This window comes from Pangasianodon hypophthalmus, chromosome 27, assembly GCF_027358585.1.
Source record: "Pangasianodon hypophthalmus isolate fPanHyp1 chromosome 27, fPanHyp1.pri, whole genome shotgun sequence".
NCBI classification, from domain to species: Eukaryota; Metazoa; Chordata; class Actinopteri; order Siluriformes; family Pangasiidae; genus Pangasianodon; species Pangasianodon hypophthalmus.
In genome coordinates, this window is record NC_069736.1 from 18,060,720 (window position 1) to 18,077,326 (window position 16,607).

Here is a 16,607-nt window from a genome sequence, read left to right on the forward strand (position 1 = left end):
ACTGTGTGACTGTGTGACTCTGTGACTCTGTGACTGTGTGACTGTGTGACTCTGTGACTCTGTGACTGTGTGACTGTGTGACTCTGTGACTGTGTGACTGTGTGACTCTGTGACTGTGTGACTGTGTGACTGTGTGACTCTGTGACTGTGTGACTGTGTGACTCTGTGACTGTGTGACTGTGTGACTGTGTGACTCTGTGACTGTGTGACTCTGTGACTGTGTGACTGTGTGACTCTGTGACTCTGTGATTGTGTGACTGTGTGACTGTTTGAATGTGTGACTGTGACTCTGTGACTGTGTGACTCTGTCGCTTTTTCTCCACTTGAGGGCGACAGAGTCACTTCCGGGTTCTGGTTTCCGTGGAAACGACAACAGAAAAAACAGTGTGAACTCGAGGTGATTTTCTGGAAGAGGATTGTAAAGAGTGGGAGAGAAAATGAGTGTGAAGTTGGAGGAGTGCATCAGGACTGTTTTTGAGGAACACCTCTCAGAGTAAGAAGATGATTTTCCTCATTAATGTGTGTGTTGAACTTTTAAACTCCAGAGACACACAGTGAAGTGTGAAGGAAGTTTCCTGGACACAATCTGATCAGTTTTTCTCTTCCTGAGACACATTCTGACAAAAAATCATGAAAGTTTAAATCAGAGACAAAGCGGAAGTGATAAAGTGATAATACTGTAACCAGTGAGTTAAAGGAATGAGCCTCATTTTACTATAAATGTTAAATAGTGCTCATATTGCCAAAAAAAAAAAATCAGTCACATGATTAGATGTTAGTCGCTTTTTTATTTGTCTTTTTTATCCCTAATTTTATCTTTTTACTGTGTGTTTAAATATTCTCTTTTTATTTTTCTCATCTGTTAATAATGTCTTAGTTTTTTATTTTACATGTTTTCTGTAAATGTCTTTATCTCATCTTTAAATTTCTTTAAAATACTCTTTATTAAAACTAATTTATTTTATCATAATCAAACTTTATCTCATCAGTTTTTTTCTCTCTTTGTCTTTAAATGTCTTATTATTAAAAACTCATATTTCTCTTTATCCCATGGTTCTGATTTTTATTTTAAAAATCTTCTTTCTATCTGCTGTTTTAAATTGTTATATTATGTGTGTTTCATATTTCCGTGTCCTCGTTTTATTTTTATTTTACATGTCTCATTCCTCATTTCTTATTTCTATTTGCAGTGTTGTTATGTTTTATTTTCTCTCCTCTTTTTTCCTTTAAATTTATTGTTTTTGTTGGTTTTATTTAAAAAATAAATTGTTTTTTTATTTGTCTTGTCTTTCATCATTTCATTTCTCTTGGTCTTTGTCTTTAAATACCTCGTCTCTGTGTGTCTTTGAGTTAATGTTTGAGTTAATATTTTTCTTTATCCTGTTTTTACATGATCTATTTTTATTTTTATTTTAAAGGTCTCATTTCTCTAAGTTCTCATCTCAAGTTTTTTTTTTTCATTTTAAAAATCTTGTTTTTGATTGTCTTTAAACAAATGTCATATTTCAATTTTCACACATTGTATTTCTATTTGTTTTAATTTTTAATATTTTTTTTCCTCTTTGTATTTTATTTCTGTTTGTCCTGATTCCTCTGCTGTGATTGTGTGTGTAATGTTGCACTGATGTAGTGAAGTAACTGTGTGTGTGTGTGTGTGTGTGTTACAGGAGTGTTAGCGTGCAGGAAAAGGGTGTGTGTTCAGGAGTCACATGTCTACTGGAAAAGCGCAGACAGATTAAACACGTGGACGGTGTGTTGAGGACTCAGAGACGGGTAACACACTCAGATACTTACACTGTTACACAATCTATCATCAGTTCATTTATACACATGGTGTGTGTGTGTGTGTGTATGTGTGTGTGTGTGTGTGTGTGAAGGAGTTTGAGGTAAAGAGAGAGAGTCTCAGACAGAGAAGAGACGAGTTGAAGAAAGAAGAAGAAAATCTTAAAGACTCTTTACTGAAGTTTGACAAATTTCTCAAAGTAAGTGTCTATCTATCTATCTATCTATCTATCTATCTATCTGTCTCTGTGTCATCATTTACAATGTTGCTAACCCTTTTATATATATATATATATATATATATATATATATATATATATATATATATATATATATATACATACACTATATTACCAAAAGTATTCGGTCACCCATCCAAATGATCAGAATCAGGTGTCCTAATCACTTGGCCTGGCCACAGGTGTATAAAATCAAGCACTTAGGCATGCAGACTGTTTTTACAAACATTTGTGAAAGAATGGGCCGCTCTCAGGAGCTCAGTGAATTCCAGCGTGGAACTGTCATAGGATGCCACCTGTGCAACAAATCCAGTCGTGAAATTTCCTCGCTCCTAAATATTCCACAGTCAACTGTCAGCTTTATCATAACAAAATGGAAGAGTTTGGGAACAACAGCAACTCAGCCACGAAGTGGTAGGCCACGTAAACTGACGGAGAGGGGTCAGCGGATGCTGAAGCGCATAGTGCAAAGAGGTCGTCGACTTTCTTCACAGTCAATTGCTACAGAGCTCCAAACTTCATGTGACCTTCAGATTAGCCCAAGTGCAGTACGCAGAGAGCTTCATGGAATGGGTTTCCATGGCCGAGCAGCTGCATCCAAGCCACACATCACCAAGTGCAATGCAAAGCGTCGGATGCAGTGGTGTAAAGCACGCCGCCACTGGACTCTAGAGCAGTGGAGACGCGTTCTCTGGAGTGATGAATCACGCTTTTCCATCTGGCAATCTGATGGACGAGTCTGGGTTTGGAGGTTGCCAGGAGAACGGTACATTTCGGACTGCATTGTGCCGAGTGTGAAATTTGGTGGAGGAGGAATTATGGTGTGGGGTTGTTTTTCAGGAGTTGTGCTTGGCCCCTTAGTTCCAGTGAAAGGAACTTTGAATGCTTCAGGATACCAAAACATTTTGGACAATTCCATGCTCCCAACCTTGTGGGAACAGTTTGGAGCGGGCCCCTTCCTCTTCCAACATGACTGTGCACCAGAGCACAAAGCAAGGTTCATAAAGACATGGATGACAGAGTCTGGTGTGGATGAACTTGACTGACCTGAACCCGATAGAAGACCTTTGGGATGAATTAGAGCGGAGACTGAGAGCCAGGCCTTCTCGACCAACATCAGGGTGTGACCTCACCAATGCGCTTTTGGAAGAATGGTCAAAAATTCCTATAAACACACTCCTCAACCTTGTGGACAGCCTTCCCAGAAGAGTTGAAGCTGTAATAGCTGCAAAAGGTGGACCGACATCATATTGAACCCTATGGGTTAGGAATGGAATGGCACTTAAGTTCATATGTGAGTCAAGGCAGGTGACTGAATACTTTTGGTAATATAGTGTATCTATCTATCTATCTCTGTGTCTGTCTGTCTACCTGTTTATCTACAATGATAGTATGACTGTTACTGATTTGGAATTTCTTGCTCTCTGTCTGTCTCTCTCTCTCTGTCTCTCTCTCTCTCTCTCTCCGTCTCTCTCTCTGTCTCTCTCTCTCTCTCTGTCTCTCTCTCTCTCTCTCTCCATCTCTCTCTCTGTCTGTCTCTCTTTCCGTCTCTCTCTCTGTCTCTCTTTCCGTCTCTCTCTCTGTCTCTCTCTCTCTCTCTCTCCGTCTCTCTCTCCTTCTCTCTCTCTGTCTGTCTCTCTTTCCGTCTCTCTCTCTGTCTCTCTCTCTCTCTCTCTCTCCGTCTCTCTCTCCTTCTCTCTCTCTGTCTGTCTCTCTCTCCGTCTCTCTCTCTGTCTCTCTCTGTCTCTCTCTCTCCGTCTCTCTCTCTGTCTCTCTCTCTCTCTCTCTGTCTGTCTGTCTCTCTCTCTCTCTCTCTCCGTCTCTCTCTCCATCTCTCTCTGTCTCTCTCTCTCTCTCTCTCTCTGTCTCTCTCTCTCAGGAGAACGATGCTAAGCGAGCGAGAGGTGTGAAGAAGGCGGAGTCTGAGCGAGCCGTGCTGAGAGAGCGAGAGCGAGAGCTGGAGCTGTTACACACACACATCGCCGCCCTGCTGGTGAAAAAGGAGAAACTGCGTGCGAGAGTCGAGCGCTTCAGAGTCTACTGTGAGTTCTTACACACCGTACTGAAGACGGCCACGAAGGTGAGTCACCTGACCGAGAGTCACCTGACCGAGAGTCACCTGACCGAGAGTCACCTGACCGAGAGTCACATGACCGACCGCCTCCTGGGGTAGAAACACACTTGAGTCATGACCGTGGAGTTTCTGTTTTCCAGTTTGAGGACGTCGGGCAGCTTGTGGCTCGCTTCGAGACGCTGATGTCGACGCGAGAGCACCTGCTGAGACGGCAGAGCGAGATGGAGAGACAGAGAGAGAGCGACAGCTTAGAGCTGAGACGCTACGTCAGCGAACAAAACTCCATCTTACTGCAGTACAGCAACACGCTGTCACAGCTACAGACCGAGCTGGACAACGTCCTGTCTCACACACTCGCGCAGGTACTGTCACTGTCTGCTCACAATATCCACCGCTGAGATCCACCCCCAGTGATTTCACACAGAGCAATCAAACCCTTGTGGGCGGAGCTTGGATCATTTAAACTTCCACAGAAATTACAATGTTGAGTGGTGCTTGGACCCCGCTCATCACTGCTTACTGATACAGCTCTTCTTCTTCTTCTTCTTCTTCAGTATAACTTGTGATTGTGAGTAAAGACATGAAACTTTGGTCTAAACCTGATTGGACTAAAGAAGGCACTATAGCATTGTGTCATATTGTAGACCTGTTTAGCTCCACCCACTTTGATTCTTAAGCTAATTTGCACAATATGCAAATACCTACGTGTTTTTTTTTTTTTTTTTTTTTTTTGCACACTAATCCTAGGATCAGAAAACTGAACTCACTGATGCTTAATAATGATCAAAAACATGTTCACATTTCTAAACAATATCGCAGGTGTATGCCAATCAACCCCTTGTGGGCGGAGCTTGGATCATGTAAACAGCTGTAAATGACGAATGAGCGCTACTTTAGTAGAAGTTACAATGTTGAGTGTGCAGAGTGGTGCTTGGACCCCGCTGATTACTGGTATGTTTATAATAATGATAATAACAATAATAATAATTATTATTATATTTATTTATTAATTACAGGAGTTGTCAAGGAATCACATCCAGGCTGCGGCGGTGAAAGAGACGCATCTGTTGAGTCAGATAAAGGTGGTGACCCTTAACCTTTATCACATGACCGGCGGCATCACGGGCGGAGACGAAGGCGTTGATGTGGACGACACTGTGGAACAGCTGGACCGGGTGAGTGACCCCACACACACACACACACACACACACACACACACACACACACACAAATACATCACACACACATTATCATCAGCATCAGAGTTTGGATTTATTATTTATTTTTTGTAGGTTCGGCTGTATATCGAGGATCGGGCCGAGATCCTCGCGCATCTCAGATCAGACAGAAGCAGCAGATCCTCCAGGCTGAGTGACGGGGAGTAAAAGTCTGCACACACACACACACACACAGCCAGTGTTGTACGACACACACTGTTACAATCTGTCTGACAAATAAACACTATACACGTACTGTGCAAAAGTTTAGGCACCCTAATTTTTCTATGCATTTTGTCATAGTTGTTTATTTCATGTATTCCGCATTAATGTAGAGAATTTCTTCTGGCAAAAAAAAAAAAAAAGTTACTGAGAATATTTTTATATCATTATAGAACATCATGTATTACATTTCAGATCTTTTTTTTTTTCAAATAAAAGGAATTTATTGTACATTCACTGTTTTTTTCGTTTATCTGGTATGCAGTAGACGTCGTGATGTTACATCATCAGCGTGCGTCCACTTGACTAGCTGCACGTTATCGAAATTACCGCTAGGCATCGAATATTTGTTCATATTGACTTTTTTCAGATGTAATTCATTTAAAAAGAAAAGAAAACGAATAAAAGAGTGTGTCGTAGGTTTCGTTTTGAATTTGCGGCGACACACTGCTCACGCTGCACGACCCTGATCATGTGACTAATCAGCGCTTTTACTATCTGTTAATGTTTTAATGGCTCAGATCTGGAACATCAGGGAAATAAACCACACGTACAATATCACACACTTCATCTTCTAATCAAGATGTAAGGAATAACACACTCCGTGTGGTGCTGTTATAGGAAAATAATCAGTGACTGGGTGGTGTGCTGAAGCGGAGTTAGATTATTTTCCTATAACGGCACGTTCCCCGTGCGTTTTATTCCTCTTACACCACAGTAATATAGCAACAGATACAATTTCATTAATTAAAGAACGACAAGACATACTTTTTATCCGTTTCTGATTACGTTTAATGCTGTGGAACGTCTTTTCACTTATGTTATAGCAGCTATAAACAGTCGTTCCCTCACTCTTAAAGTTAATAAAACAAACAAACCAAAAAAAAAAAATAATGCAGCTTGTCATGTGACCTGAAGAACCCCTTCTGACCAATCAGGTCGCAGATTTGAGCAGCGCTGTGGTGTAATAAATATTTAAAATCTCTGTGCGTCGTCTTCTTCTTCACTTGCCCTTCTTCCCTTTGCCCTTCTTGCCCTTCTTGCCCTTCTTGCCCTTGGTTCTGTTCTTCATGGCCTTGCGGACTCTCCATCCTCTCCAGAACGCCTGGATGACGACGGCGGCTCGACTCTTCGCCTCTCTCTCTCTTTCCTCCTCCTCTCGTCGCTCGCGCTCTCTCCGTCTCTCCTCCATGATCTGCGAGTGCTCGAGCTCCAACACGGCGTAGTGTTCCTGCAGCTGGAGCAGCTCCGCCCGCTCCTCCTCGTACGTCTGCATCAGACGCTCCAGCTTCTCCTGCGCACGGCAGAAAACAAGCCTTAAACAGAAACACTCAAATCTTCAACAGGTGGAACACGCTCGTGAGCTTTATACGGGAACCGAACTGAAGCGTAAAAGCGTCCACGTGTAAATCCCAAATACAAAATAAACAATTTCAACTGAAAATCAGAAGTCAGGTCTTTTTTATTTAGAACCATTTGCATAGCACAAGGACAGAGCCAGAGAACTTCTAGTGTTTATAAACTCGTCATTTTATAAAAAAAGTCATTGATGTGATTTCAAACAAAATTAAAATTCTCCATCATTATGACCCTACTGTGCAAAAGTCTTGGCACCCTATTTTTTTTAGTACAAACTTTGTTATAGATGTTTATTTTCTGACTTCTACATTATTGATTCAGTACAAAAACATTTTAGATTCCAAACATTAGTTTTCCAGCACAAAATGAAATGTTACAGAAAAATGTTTGTATGTCAGTAAAGAAAGCAGCAGATTCCATAAGAGACACTTTTCAGATAAAAACATAATGAAGGCTGCTGGGTTTCGCTGCAGAAATAAGAAGCGAGTCGACAGTCAAAGTCTCCAGAAGAACTGTGGCTGCTTCTGCAAGATGCTCAGTAACACTTCCAGCTCATTTCCTTATAAAACTGCACACACTGCACCTCAGACACTGTTTATTTATTTAAAGTGAAGGATCGTCACATTAAATACTGACTTTGTTTCATTTATTACTGTTTACTGCTCTTTATAGGATTTTTTAATGTAGAAACATTTAATTTCATTATTTCTGAAGACATCTTTGCTCTATAGCAATTCTTTACATGAGCTTAAGACTTTTGCACAGAAGTGTGTGTGGAGTGCATCACACTGAAATGTGCTCTGTGTGGTTTAGAAACAGGAACTCAGACAGAACAGGAACTGTGCACACCCTGACCTGTTTCTCTTCCATTTCCATATCGTACTTCTGAATCCAGTTTTCAATCTCAGTCTCCACCTTGTCGTTCTTCTGCAGAGAAAAAAAAAAATCAGTGAGGAAATCGTTTCTATAGTAACAGCTCGTTCACAGGGACGTGTACGGCGGACGCTCCGCTGATGATAAACGGATAAGAGAAATTGTAGACATGGTGGCGTTTTCTTGAAGTAAGGAGATGTTTATTTTACATTGATGGAAGGAGTCTCCAGTGTCAGCGCTTTGTAACAGTCAGAGGTAAAGCTGTAACTTTAAGTTTTCGATATCTTCAGGACGGAGGAGTTTACGCTTCTTTGCGTTTTTTTAAAAATCTTATTAACTTCAACAGAAAGAAAGCAAAAAGGCTGGTGAGGGAACGACTGGTTATAGCTGCTATAACGTAAGTGACATCAGGAATCAACTTCATCTGGATTTTATTACTTTATTCTGAAATCATCACGTCAGACACGAGTCTTATTTTACCTTAAATAGACAAATTTTCAAATTTGTGTTCTTCTTTTTCTTTTTTCTTTTATTAAAGTTCATCTTAAATTTCACCTTTAATTTCATAAGTTCATCTTTATTTCTCACTTTTAACACTAAATCATAATAATGTGATATTCTGTGATTAGACATCTCACACACACACACACACACACACACACACCTTGCGCAGCGTCGCCTCTCTCTCTCTGTGCTGCGTGGTGAGGTGGTCGAGCTGAGCTCGCAGCTGATTGGCTTCTTCCTGGAGGCGGAGGAGTTTCATCTCCGAGTTCTTCTGATCTGATTGGTGCTGCTGCTCCGCCTTTTTCTGCGCCTGCTGCAAAAACTCCTCCCACACTCTCTCCATCTGACAGAGGGAATCTTTCATACACCGGATCTCTCCATCCTTCTTACTGATCTGAGAGAGAGAAACATGGAGAGAGAGAGAGAGAAAGAGAGAGAGAAAGAGAGAGACAGAATGGGAAAGACAGTCAGAGAGAGATAGACAGAGAGAATAAGAGAGAGAATGAGAGAGAGAGAGAGGGAGACAGACGGACAGACAGAGAGAGAGAGAGACAGGCAGATGTAGAGAGAGAGAGAGAGGGAGACAGAGAGAGAGAGAGAGAGAGAGAGAGAGAGAGACAGACAGAGAGAGAGAGACAGAGAGAGAGAGAGATAGAGACAGATATATATATATATATATATATATATATATATATAGAGAGAGAGAGAGAGAGAGAGAGAGAGAGAGACAGAGAGAGAGAGAGAGAGAGACAGATAGAGAGAGAGACAGATAGATAGAGAGACAGATAGAGAGACAGATAGAGAGAGAGAGAGAGCGTGCTGCTGTTCCTCACCACTTTGTCTCGGTGGTTTTTCGCCGCGTTCACTTCCTGCTCCAGCGTGTGAAGGAACTCTGCGTTACGTTGTTGTCTCTGTCTCACTTCCTGGCCGTGTCTCCTGCGTTCCCGTTCCTCTCGGGGCGTGGTCATCAGCCGCTCCATTAGCACGTCTCTGAGCTCCCGTAGCCCCGCCCCCAGTTCCTGCACAGCCTTCTGGTCCTCCTCGATGATTGGCCCCGCCCCTTGGAGCGCTGCCTTCACCGACTCCGCCTCTTTGTGAGGCCTCACATGGCGCAGGAAGTTCCTCAGCGAGTCCTGCAGGGCTCGTGTGATCGCCTCGTCTCTCCTCGTGTCCGTGTTCTGCAGCGAGCGATACTCCTCGGACAGCCGCAGGTGTTCTCTGAGCGACTCCACCGCCGCGTCTCCGAGCTCCTGAGAGACGCGCTCAGGACGCACCAGCTCACACGGCAGAAGCGACAACACGTCTATCTTACGCACGCACTCGTCCAGCACGCTGATGATGCGCTGAGCTTCCGGACACACAAGCCTCTTCCTGCTCGCGGCGGCCATTTTGTTTCGCGGACCAGGTGCCGCTGGTGCAGTGTGACCAGCAGGAGGCGCTGCGGAACCTCCCGAGGCCCTGATTAGCGGAGATTAGCTCTGAGAATAACGCAGATTCATCATCAGTCTGTATCGCTTTAATCAGTACACACAGGTTTATCAAAAAAATATCACCAGGAGAGCAGACGCAGGATCCTGGCTGTAAAATCCCTCATTTCCAGAAAGAAAGAGACTGCAAATTCAGAAAGCTTTTTTTTTTTTTTTTTTTTTCTTTTTTTTTTTTTTGGATAAAGTCTGGATTGTGAGAGGAACACACACTTAAAACACATAAAATCTGTAAATCTGTTCTCTTTAGACTTTCCTGTATTTTCCTCAGCGTCTCTAACACACCTCACATTTACTGATCATGTGTTTATTTATTTTTTTAATGTTTCATGTAGTGACTTTTAAATTGAAAAAAGCAGATTGAAAAGATCTTGAAAAAGAAAAGTGTGATTGAAATTTTGCATTTTAATGCAATTAATTATTTTATATTTTACACGCTTAATGTTAAAGTCCGAAAACATCAGACATTTCAGACATGAATTCTGTTTGAAATGAAATAAACTGTTTTCAGACTCACTCTTGCTGTATCTTTTTTTTCTTTAGTGTAAACAAGATATTAAAATATATTAATATAATCTAAAATAAAACAATAAAATAATCTGTAATATATGAGTCAAATATTGGTTAACATAATACATATTATATAGCAAAAATATCTCATAATGACTACTACTGCTAATAATAAAAACAACAACAACAACAAACAAACAAACAAATAAACAAATTTAAGACCAGAAACAGGAAGTGGAACGTTAGTGTAATAATAATAATACTAGTTACTGAAATAACTATTATTAAGTTTATTAAACTCTATTTACTCACCGCTTTCTCTGTATAAAACGTCTTCAGAAAATAAACGCACACTTTTTAATCTTTATTACAAGACTTCCTAAAGTTGCTTTGGATATGAAAAGAACTGAAAGTGGGTTTTGTGTACGTTGCTATGACACCGTTGCTATGACAACGGTGCCACGGCGCTTGTTGACGTTTAAATTTCTTAATCTTTAAACTAAACCACTTTATACAGTTATACCATTGTACCATTATACCATTGTATAACTGTGATATAATTATATTACATATTATTTATATATTTTGGTTTATCGTAGCGTCAGTGTTTTTTGCGTCACTTATGTTATGAAATGTTTCTCGCAACACGTCATTCACACTGGGGGTTTTGCGGCACTGTCGTAAAATCATGGCGTAAAGTTGCTTCAGTGCCGCTTATGGTTGAATCCAATATGGCGCCGTGTTTGCTATTGAAGTGCACTACGCAGGGCGATAAATAATAACCCGTGCACACTATATAGTGAGTTTATGTTTAAGGAGAGCACATTTTAGGACACAGCCGCAGTGTCGCTGTTAGTGAAGTTAGCTAGCATATCCGACTAGTGTTAGTTTCGCTATTCGGTTTCGTGTAATTTGAGCATGAAGTATATTAGAGAGTATAAAGAATAGGAAAAGTGTGTTATCTGTAGTATGTCAGCTGTGTGCAGGACAGGGTTGAGTTGCTGCTGATGTTTTTCACCTCTGACAGGAAATAAAAACGAGGTTTTGCTCGAGGTTTAGGAGTGTAACTTTGAGACAGAAGCAGTAACATGCTCAGACTTGATGCAGCTTTTAGGTTTACAGGGTGTGTGTGTGAGCAGATGTGAGCAGATGTGAGCAGATGTGAGTGTGCAGGTGTTAATTTACAGACAGAGCAGGATTTCAGACAGAAAAGTGCAGGATGTCTGACGGGGATGATGATGTGCCTCTCATCTTAACCTGGGATGAAACAGCTGATCTGCTGGAGGAGAGTGAGTGTTTATCTGATGCTTCAGAAAAGTTCAGCAGCTTTACTTTCATTCCACCATCATTTCAGCTTCAACTGAGAGAGAGAGAGAGTGTGTGTGTGTGTGTGTGTGTGTGTGTGTGTGTGTATGCAGCAGTATTGTTTTTTTTTTTAAAGTGTCCCTGAAATCAAAAGTGGTTCAGCTTTTTGTCCCTGAAAAGAACAAAAGAAGAAAAAAACTCAAATATTTTGGAGATATTTTCATCTTTACATCTGGTCACTTTTGAGAAAACAGTTTTCGGATGACTCATCCTGTACTAATCTCGTGTCTGTCCATTTAAATGCTCTCTAGAAGGTATTTGCTCCGCCCCAGGGGGCGTGTCTTGCTCTACAGTATATAGCAGCTTGTTAGCTGTGAACTTGGATCTTCGGTGTGTGTGTCTTCCTTCACAATATTCTTTCATCTAACCATCTAACCATCACGTGGTGGAGAAAACAAGGCATTTCAGAGGACTGTTTTTTTTTCAACTTCTTTATAAGAGTCAGTAAGAGTCAGTAACATTATTTTATCAGAGGCTCTCGGCACCGCTGACGCTGAGAATGAACAACTAGTCAAATCATATCTGCTGCCATGTTGCTCTTTCTACTACAGGATGGGACAGAGGGGTGCCAATACTTATGGACAGGGTAGAGGAGGGGCTAATACTTTGTCCAGGAAGCATAAGATGTACCATGCATTTGCAATTTATTTGTGCTACTTCTAAAATTCACACTCCAGCGCCCCCTACTGGTGTGGTGTGGAGTGGTGTAGTGTAGTTTTTGTCCTGTTAGTGTTGCCGTGGTTTAGTGCTGTATAGTTTTGGCTAAACTTTTAAATCTCTCAGTCACATTCCTGGAACATTTCGTCCTAAAAGTCATTACATTATTACAGCGACGTTTACCTCAGAAACCTCGTCGTTTGTTGATCTGATCTTTGCTGCTACGTGAAAGATAATTCATGCTAACACGGCTAAAATAAACTGTATGCTACATTAACACCACTATTATAGACTTTGCTGTACACTGCTGCTTTAACACACTAACAAATAGCAATATTGCAAAAAAAACTGTCTTATAGCTAGTTATTTAGCTAGCTAGTCAGTTATTTAGCCTACTAGCTAGTTAGCCAGGCAGTTAGCAAGCTGATATAGTTCTGTGTATAGTTATACAGTATATATATATATTTTCTTTTAATAGACAATGTGTATTGTTTATGAAAGGAAAAATAGGACGCTGTCCCTTTAAGAACAAGCAAAAATGTTCGCTTCGACTTTAAATTCTCCTGAATGTGTAATTTTAAACTATTAAAATAATCTATTTAAAAATATAAAAGGTTTGGTGTATTTTTAATACCCAAGGAACTTCTAAAAATAGCTGTAGGAGCAATTGCGAACAGAATCTATGAATATACATAAAGCACAGTATGCAAATTAGGACACGCCCCCCACATCCTTCTGCTACCCTATTTCTAATAGCGAAATATAATTAAAGACCTAGCTAGCCGGTTTACTAACTGCTAGTACGTTAGCTTGCATTAGTTACAATATTTCTGCGACAGAGTCTTGATTTTACGTCGTCATTTTATCGCCGATTTATTTAGTAGCAGTGTTACCACGACAACCACAATTTTATTCATAACTGCATGGTGTTAGTTACGTTCTGCGGTTAAAATAAACTACATCTTTTAAAATTAGAATATTAGACATGATTGGTCAGAAGCTGTGTGTATTCTGGACGTCGCTCACGGAGGTTATACGTAGCTCCGCCCACTTTGAAAGTTTGTTTTAAAAATGGAAACGTGATTTAAAAAAAGCGCTTACAAATTTGATGTGAACGCTCAAATCAAGACAGAAATCAACTCAGAATCAGCATCCAAAGAATAGTTTCACTTTTAACATTTAACTACATCACACTGTAAAACAAACAAACAAACAAACAAATAAACAAACAAAAAATGGGGACGCCGTCTCTTTAAGGGAAAAGTTTCCTGACATAGATGGTCATGTGACCGAATGTCAACCGCAGCAATCTGGTTTTTGTACATGCATGCATGCAATCACAGAACCGACATGCTGTGTCAGCGCAGTGTCTGATGCCCCGCCCCCCAGACACACACACACACACACACACACACACACACACACACACACACACACACACTCTCTCTCTCTCTCTCTCTCTCTCTCTCTCTCTCTCTCTCTGCACCAGGACCTTCTTGTGCTTGTGAAACCCTCGCTGCTGTCTCTTTTGTCAGTGCTGAAAAAAAAACAAACACTTCTTTATATTTTTATCTACACACACACACACACACACACACACACGTGTGATGTGATCTCTTCGTGCTGTATCTTTTATTATTATTTTTTTTTAATGAAAGCAGACAGACAAGATGCTTTTTATTGTTTTTTTCCTCTCTGATCACGTGATCAACTCCACACGCCGGTGATTGTGTCCCGTTGAAGGCTCCTGTGACCTTTTAGTGAGAGTGAGTGTGTGTGTATGTGTGTGTGTGTATGTATGTGTGTGTGTGTGTATGCGGTTGGACAGGTAGGACTTTGGATGGAGTTTCCTGTTCTGGAACTTTTTGTTCCTCAGTCAGTCTGTGAAAGAGGCTCGTCGCTCGTCGCTCGATGGACGATGTTTTGATTTCTCTCCATCAGATAAATCAGGAGCATGTCGATGATCAGTTAATTGATATATTCTGACATTCAGCGTGCGTCATTCGTCATTCCCACTCACTCCTGAGGAGCGGGAGAGCCACTGAAATGTAAAACCTGTGTATTTTCCGGTAAAAACCGCTGTCCTGATGAAGGTGGAGTAATGAAACTGGACTTTGAGAACTTTATAGGTTTGAATTAAACTCCGTGTCCGGTTCTTGTCGGCTTTGCGCTGGCATTTTTCCAGGATGAAAGAGGAAACGGAGCAGGCAAAGAGGAAGTGACCCAAGAGGCTCTCCCCTATTTTTACATTTTTATATTTAGTCATTTGGCAGCTGTCATTCAGCGCTCACCGATTCCGATTTATGGCTGAAATTCCGAGAGCGGATTTCTCACAGTCGTGGGATTCAACCTCACAACATTCCGCTCACTAGAACTGAACTTCAGCCTGGAGACCAAAACAGCAGTGACTCAGGAACCAGGACGAGGTTTGCTATTTTAAGTTACTAGTACGTTCATGGTTTGTTATTGGGGAAGACTGAGAATCTCTTCCTATCATTCCGCTCAGAGGATTACAGACTTCCTTCCCAAGGAGCAGCAGGTGGAAGTGAACAGTGCACAGATGTTTTCCGATCTGATGTGTGACACTGTCGGCTGTATTCCGCGATGGATTCAATTTTCAAATTTGTCAAGGAAATTTCAAATTTGTGGAACGTAAATTTATTTCATATTTGTGGAATGTAAAGGAATTCCAAATTTGTAGCATGTTGAGGAATTCCAAATTTGTGGAACTTAAAGGAATTTCAGATTTGTAGAAAGTAAAGGAATTCAAAATTTGTGCAACATAAAGGATTTTCAGTTTTGTCGGCCATTAAGAAATTCCAAATTTGTGGAACATTAAGAAATTTCAGTTTTTATGGAACGTAAAGGAATTCCAAATTGTGGATTTTTTTTCCTTCACTGTTGGAACTATTCCGTCTCTCATGAGTCGAATGCTGATGCTCTGAAGTTCTGCCATTTTAACTGACTACCAGTGACGTCTGTCGCCATGGAAACTGCAAGTGGTCAGCTGGCGGCCGATTGGCCGGTGCACACTTCCACTTTCACTCGGCCGTGTGGTACGTGGTAACGAAAGGAGACCAGCTGTGTTTACTGCAGTTTTGTGCTGATGTTAAACTGCTGCATCAGCTCTGATTTTATTCTGCTTTATTTTTAGATTTATTATTATGACTATCTCAGCATAAAGGGACGGCGCTTGTAGCTAAATACCTAACGAACGCTTGCCACCGAGTTACAAATGCAAACCATCAGGGTATGTCGTATGTCGTATGTCGTCAGAGAGCAAAGAACACAGGAACGACTTTTGCATCTGTTGAACTTCAGTTAAATTGGAAGTCAGGGTGTAAAGTTGATCCTGGCTGAGGGCAGGTGGTTTAAATCTCTTATTTGTATTTATTTACATCTAATATTGTTACAGAGAGAAGTGAATGTTCTAAATAAGGAAACAACAAGGAGGAGGAAATGACAAGGAGGAAGTGGGGACAGTGTAGGGCACACGGGTGCAGTGTCGGGGTGCAAGGGGACCGGACGGGGCAGTCAGAGTGTCAGGGCAAAAGGGGACGGAATGGTGATGGTGTCGGGGCATGGAGACGGAATGGTGATGGTGTCGGGGCAGATGGAGACGGAATGGTGATGGTGTCGGGGCAGATGGGGACAGAATGGTGATGGTGTCCGGGCAGATGGAGACGGAATGGTGATGGTGTCGGGGCAAACGGGGACGGAATGGTGATGCGTCGGGGCAGATGGAGACGGAATGGTGATGGTGTCGGGGCATGGAGACGGAATGGTGATGGTGTCGGCAGATGGAGACGGAATGGTGATGGTGTCGGGGCAGATGGAGACGGAATGGTGATGGTGTCGGCAGATGGAGACGGAATGGTGATGGTGTCGGGGCATGGAGACGGAATGGTGATGGTGTCGGGGCAGATGGAGACGGAATGGTGATGGTGTCGGGGCAGATGGAGACGGAATGGTGATGGTGTCGGGGCAGATGGAGACGGAATGGTGATGGTGTCGGGGCATGGAGACGGAATGGTGATGGTGTCGGGGCAGATGGAGACGGAATGGTGATGGTGTCGGGGCATGGAGACGGAATGGTGATGGTGTCGTGGCAGATGGAGACGGAATGGTGATGGTGTCGGGGCATGGGGACGGAATGGTGATGGTGTCGGGGCATGGGGACGGAATGGTGATGGTGTCGGGGCAGATGGGTACAGTATCGGGGGGCATGGGGACTGGATGGGGCAGTCATGGTGTCGGGGTACATGGGGACGGGGCGGTGAGCGAGTCGGGGTACATGGGGACAGGCAGGGTGAGGGACAGA

General features: G+C 42.0%; 3 protein-coding genes across 3 annotated transcripts in view; 2 read left to right on the forward strand and 1 right to left on the reverse strand.

Moving 5' to 3' along the window:
- The first annotated feature begins 235 nt into the window (after positions 1–235).
- cfap73 (cilia and flagella associated protein 73) lies at positions 236–6,175 on the forward strand. Its single transcript, XM_034300864.2, has 7 exons — positions 236–493; positions 1,668–1,773; positions 1,878–1,982; positions 3,901–4,101; positions 4,236–4,457; positions 5,112–5,270; positions 5,388–6,175. Exons 1-7 carry the CDS (start codon positions 438–440, stop codon positions 5,478–5,480), a joined length of 942 nt encoding a protein of 313 aa, XP_034156755.2. The 5' UTR covers positions 236–437; the 3' UTR covers positions 5,481–6,175.
- Positions 6,176–6,302: 127 nt separating this feature from the next.
- iqcd (IQ motif containing D) lies at positions 6,303–10,954 on the reverse strand. Its single transcript, XM_034300814.2, has 5 exons — positions 10,577–10,954; positions 9,104–9,748; positions 8,431–8,664; positions 7,749–7,820; positions 6,303–6,828 (listed from the first exon to the last, which is right to left on the reverse strand). Exons 2-5 carry the CDS (start codon positions 9,656–9,658, stop codon positions 6,538–6,540), a joined length of 1,152 nt encoding a protein of 383 aa, XP_034156705.2. The 5' UTR covers positions 9,659–9,748; positions 10,577–10,954; the 3' UTR covers positions 6,303–6,537.
- Positions 10,955–10,983: 29 nt separating this feature from the next.
- Positions 10,984–16,607, forward strand: part of tpcn1 (two pore segment channel 1) — a 13,326-nt gene continuing 7,702 nt past the window's right edge. The window contains exon 1 of the mRNA XM_053230666.1: positions 10,984–11,553. Coding sequence (XP_053086641.1) covers positions 11,484–11,553 — 70 coding nt within the window. The 5' untranslated portion in view covers positions 10,984–11,483. The remainder of the gene's footprint in view (positions 11,554–16,607) is intronic.

Bases quoted from the DNA above. Each gene is read 5' to 3' on its own strand.
- iqcd (XM_034300814.2), bottom strand. From the start codon at position 9,658: ATGGCCGCCGCGAGCAGGAAGAGGCTTGTGTGTCCGGAAGCTCAGCGC. The intron at 8,665-9,103 runs GTGAGGAACAGC...TCTCTCTCTCAG, and splicing joins AAAACCACCGAGACAAAGTG to ATCAGTAAGAAGGATGGAGA. The intron at 7,821-8,430 runs GTGTGTGTGTGT...TTTTCTCTGCAG, and splicing joins GAGAGGCGACGCTGCGCAAG to AAGAACGACAAGGTGGAGAC.
- cfap73 (XM_034300864.2), top strand. From the start codon at position 438: ATGAGTGTGAAGTTGGAGGAGTGCATCAGGACTGTTTTTGAGGAACAC. The intron at 4,102-4,235 runs GTGAGTCACCTG...TCTGTTTTCCAG, and splicing joins TACTGAAGACGGCCACGAAG to TTTGAGGACGTCGGGCAGCT. The intron at 5,271-5,387 runs GTGAGTGACCCC...TATTTTTTGTAG, and splicing joins CTGTGGAACAGCTGGACCGG to GTTCGGCTGTATATCGAGGA.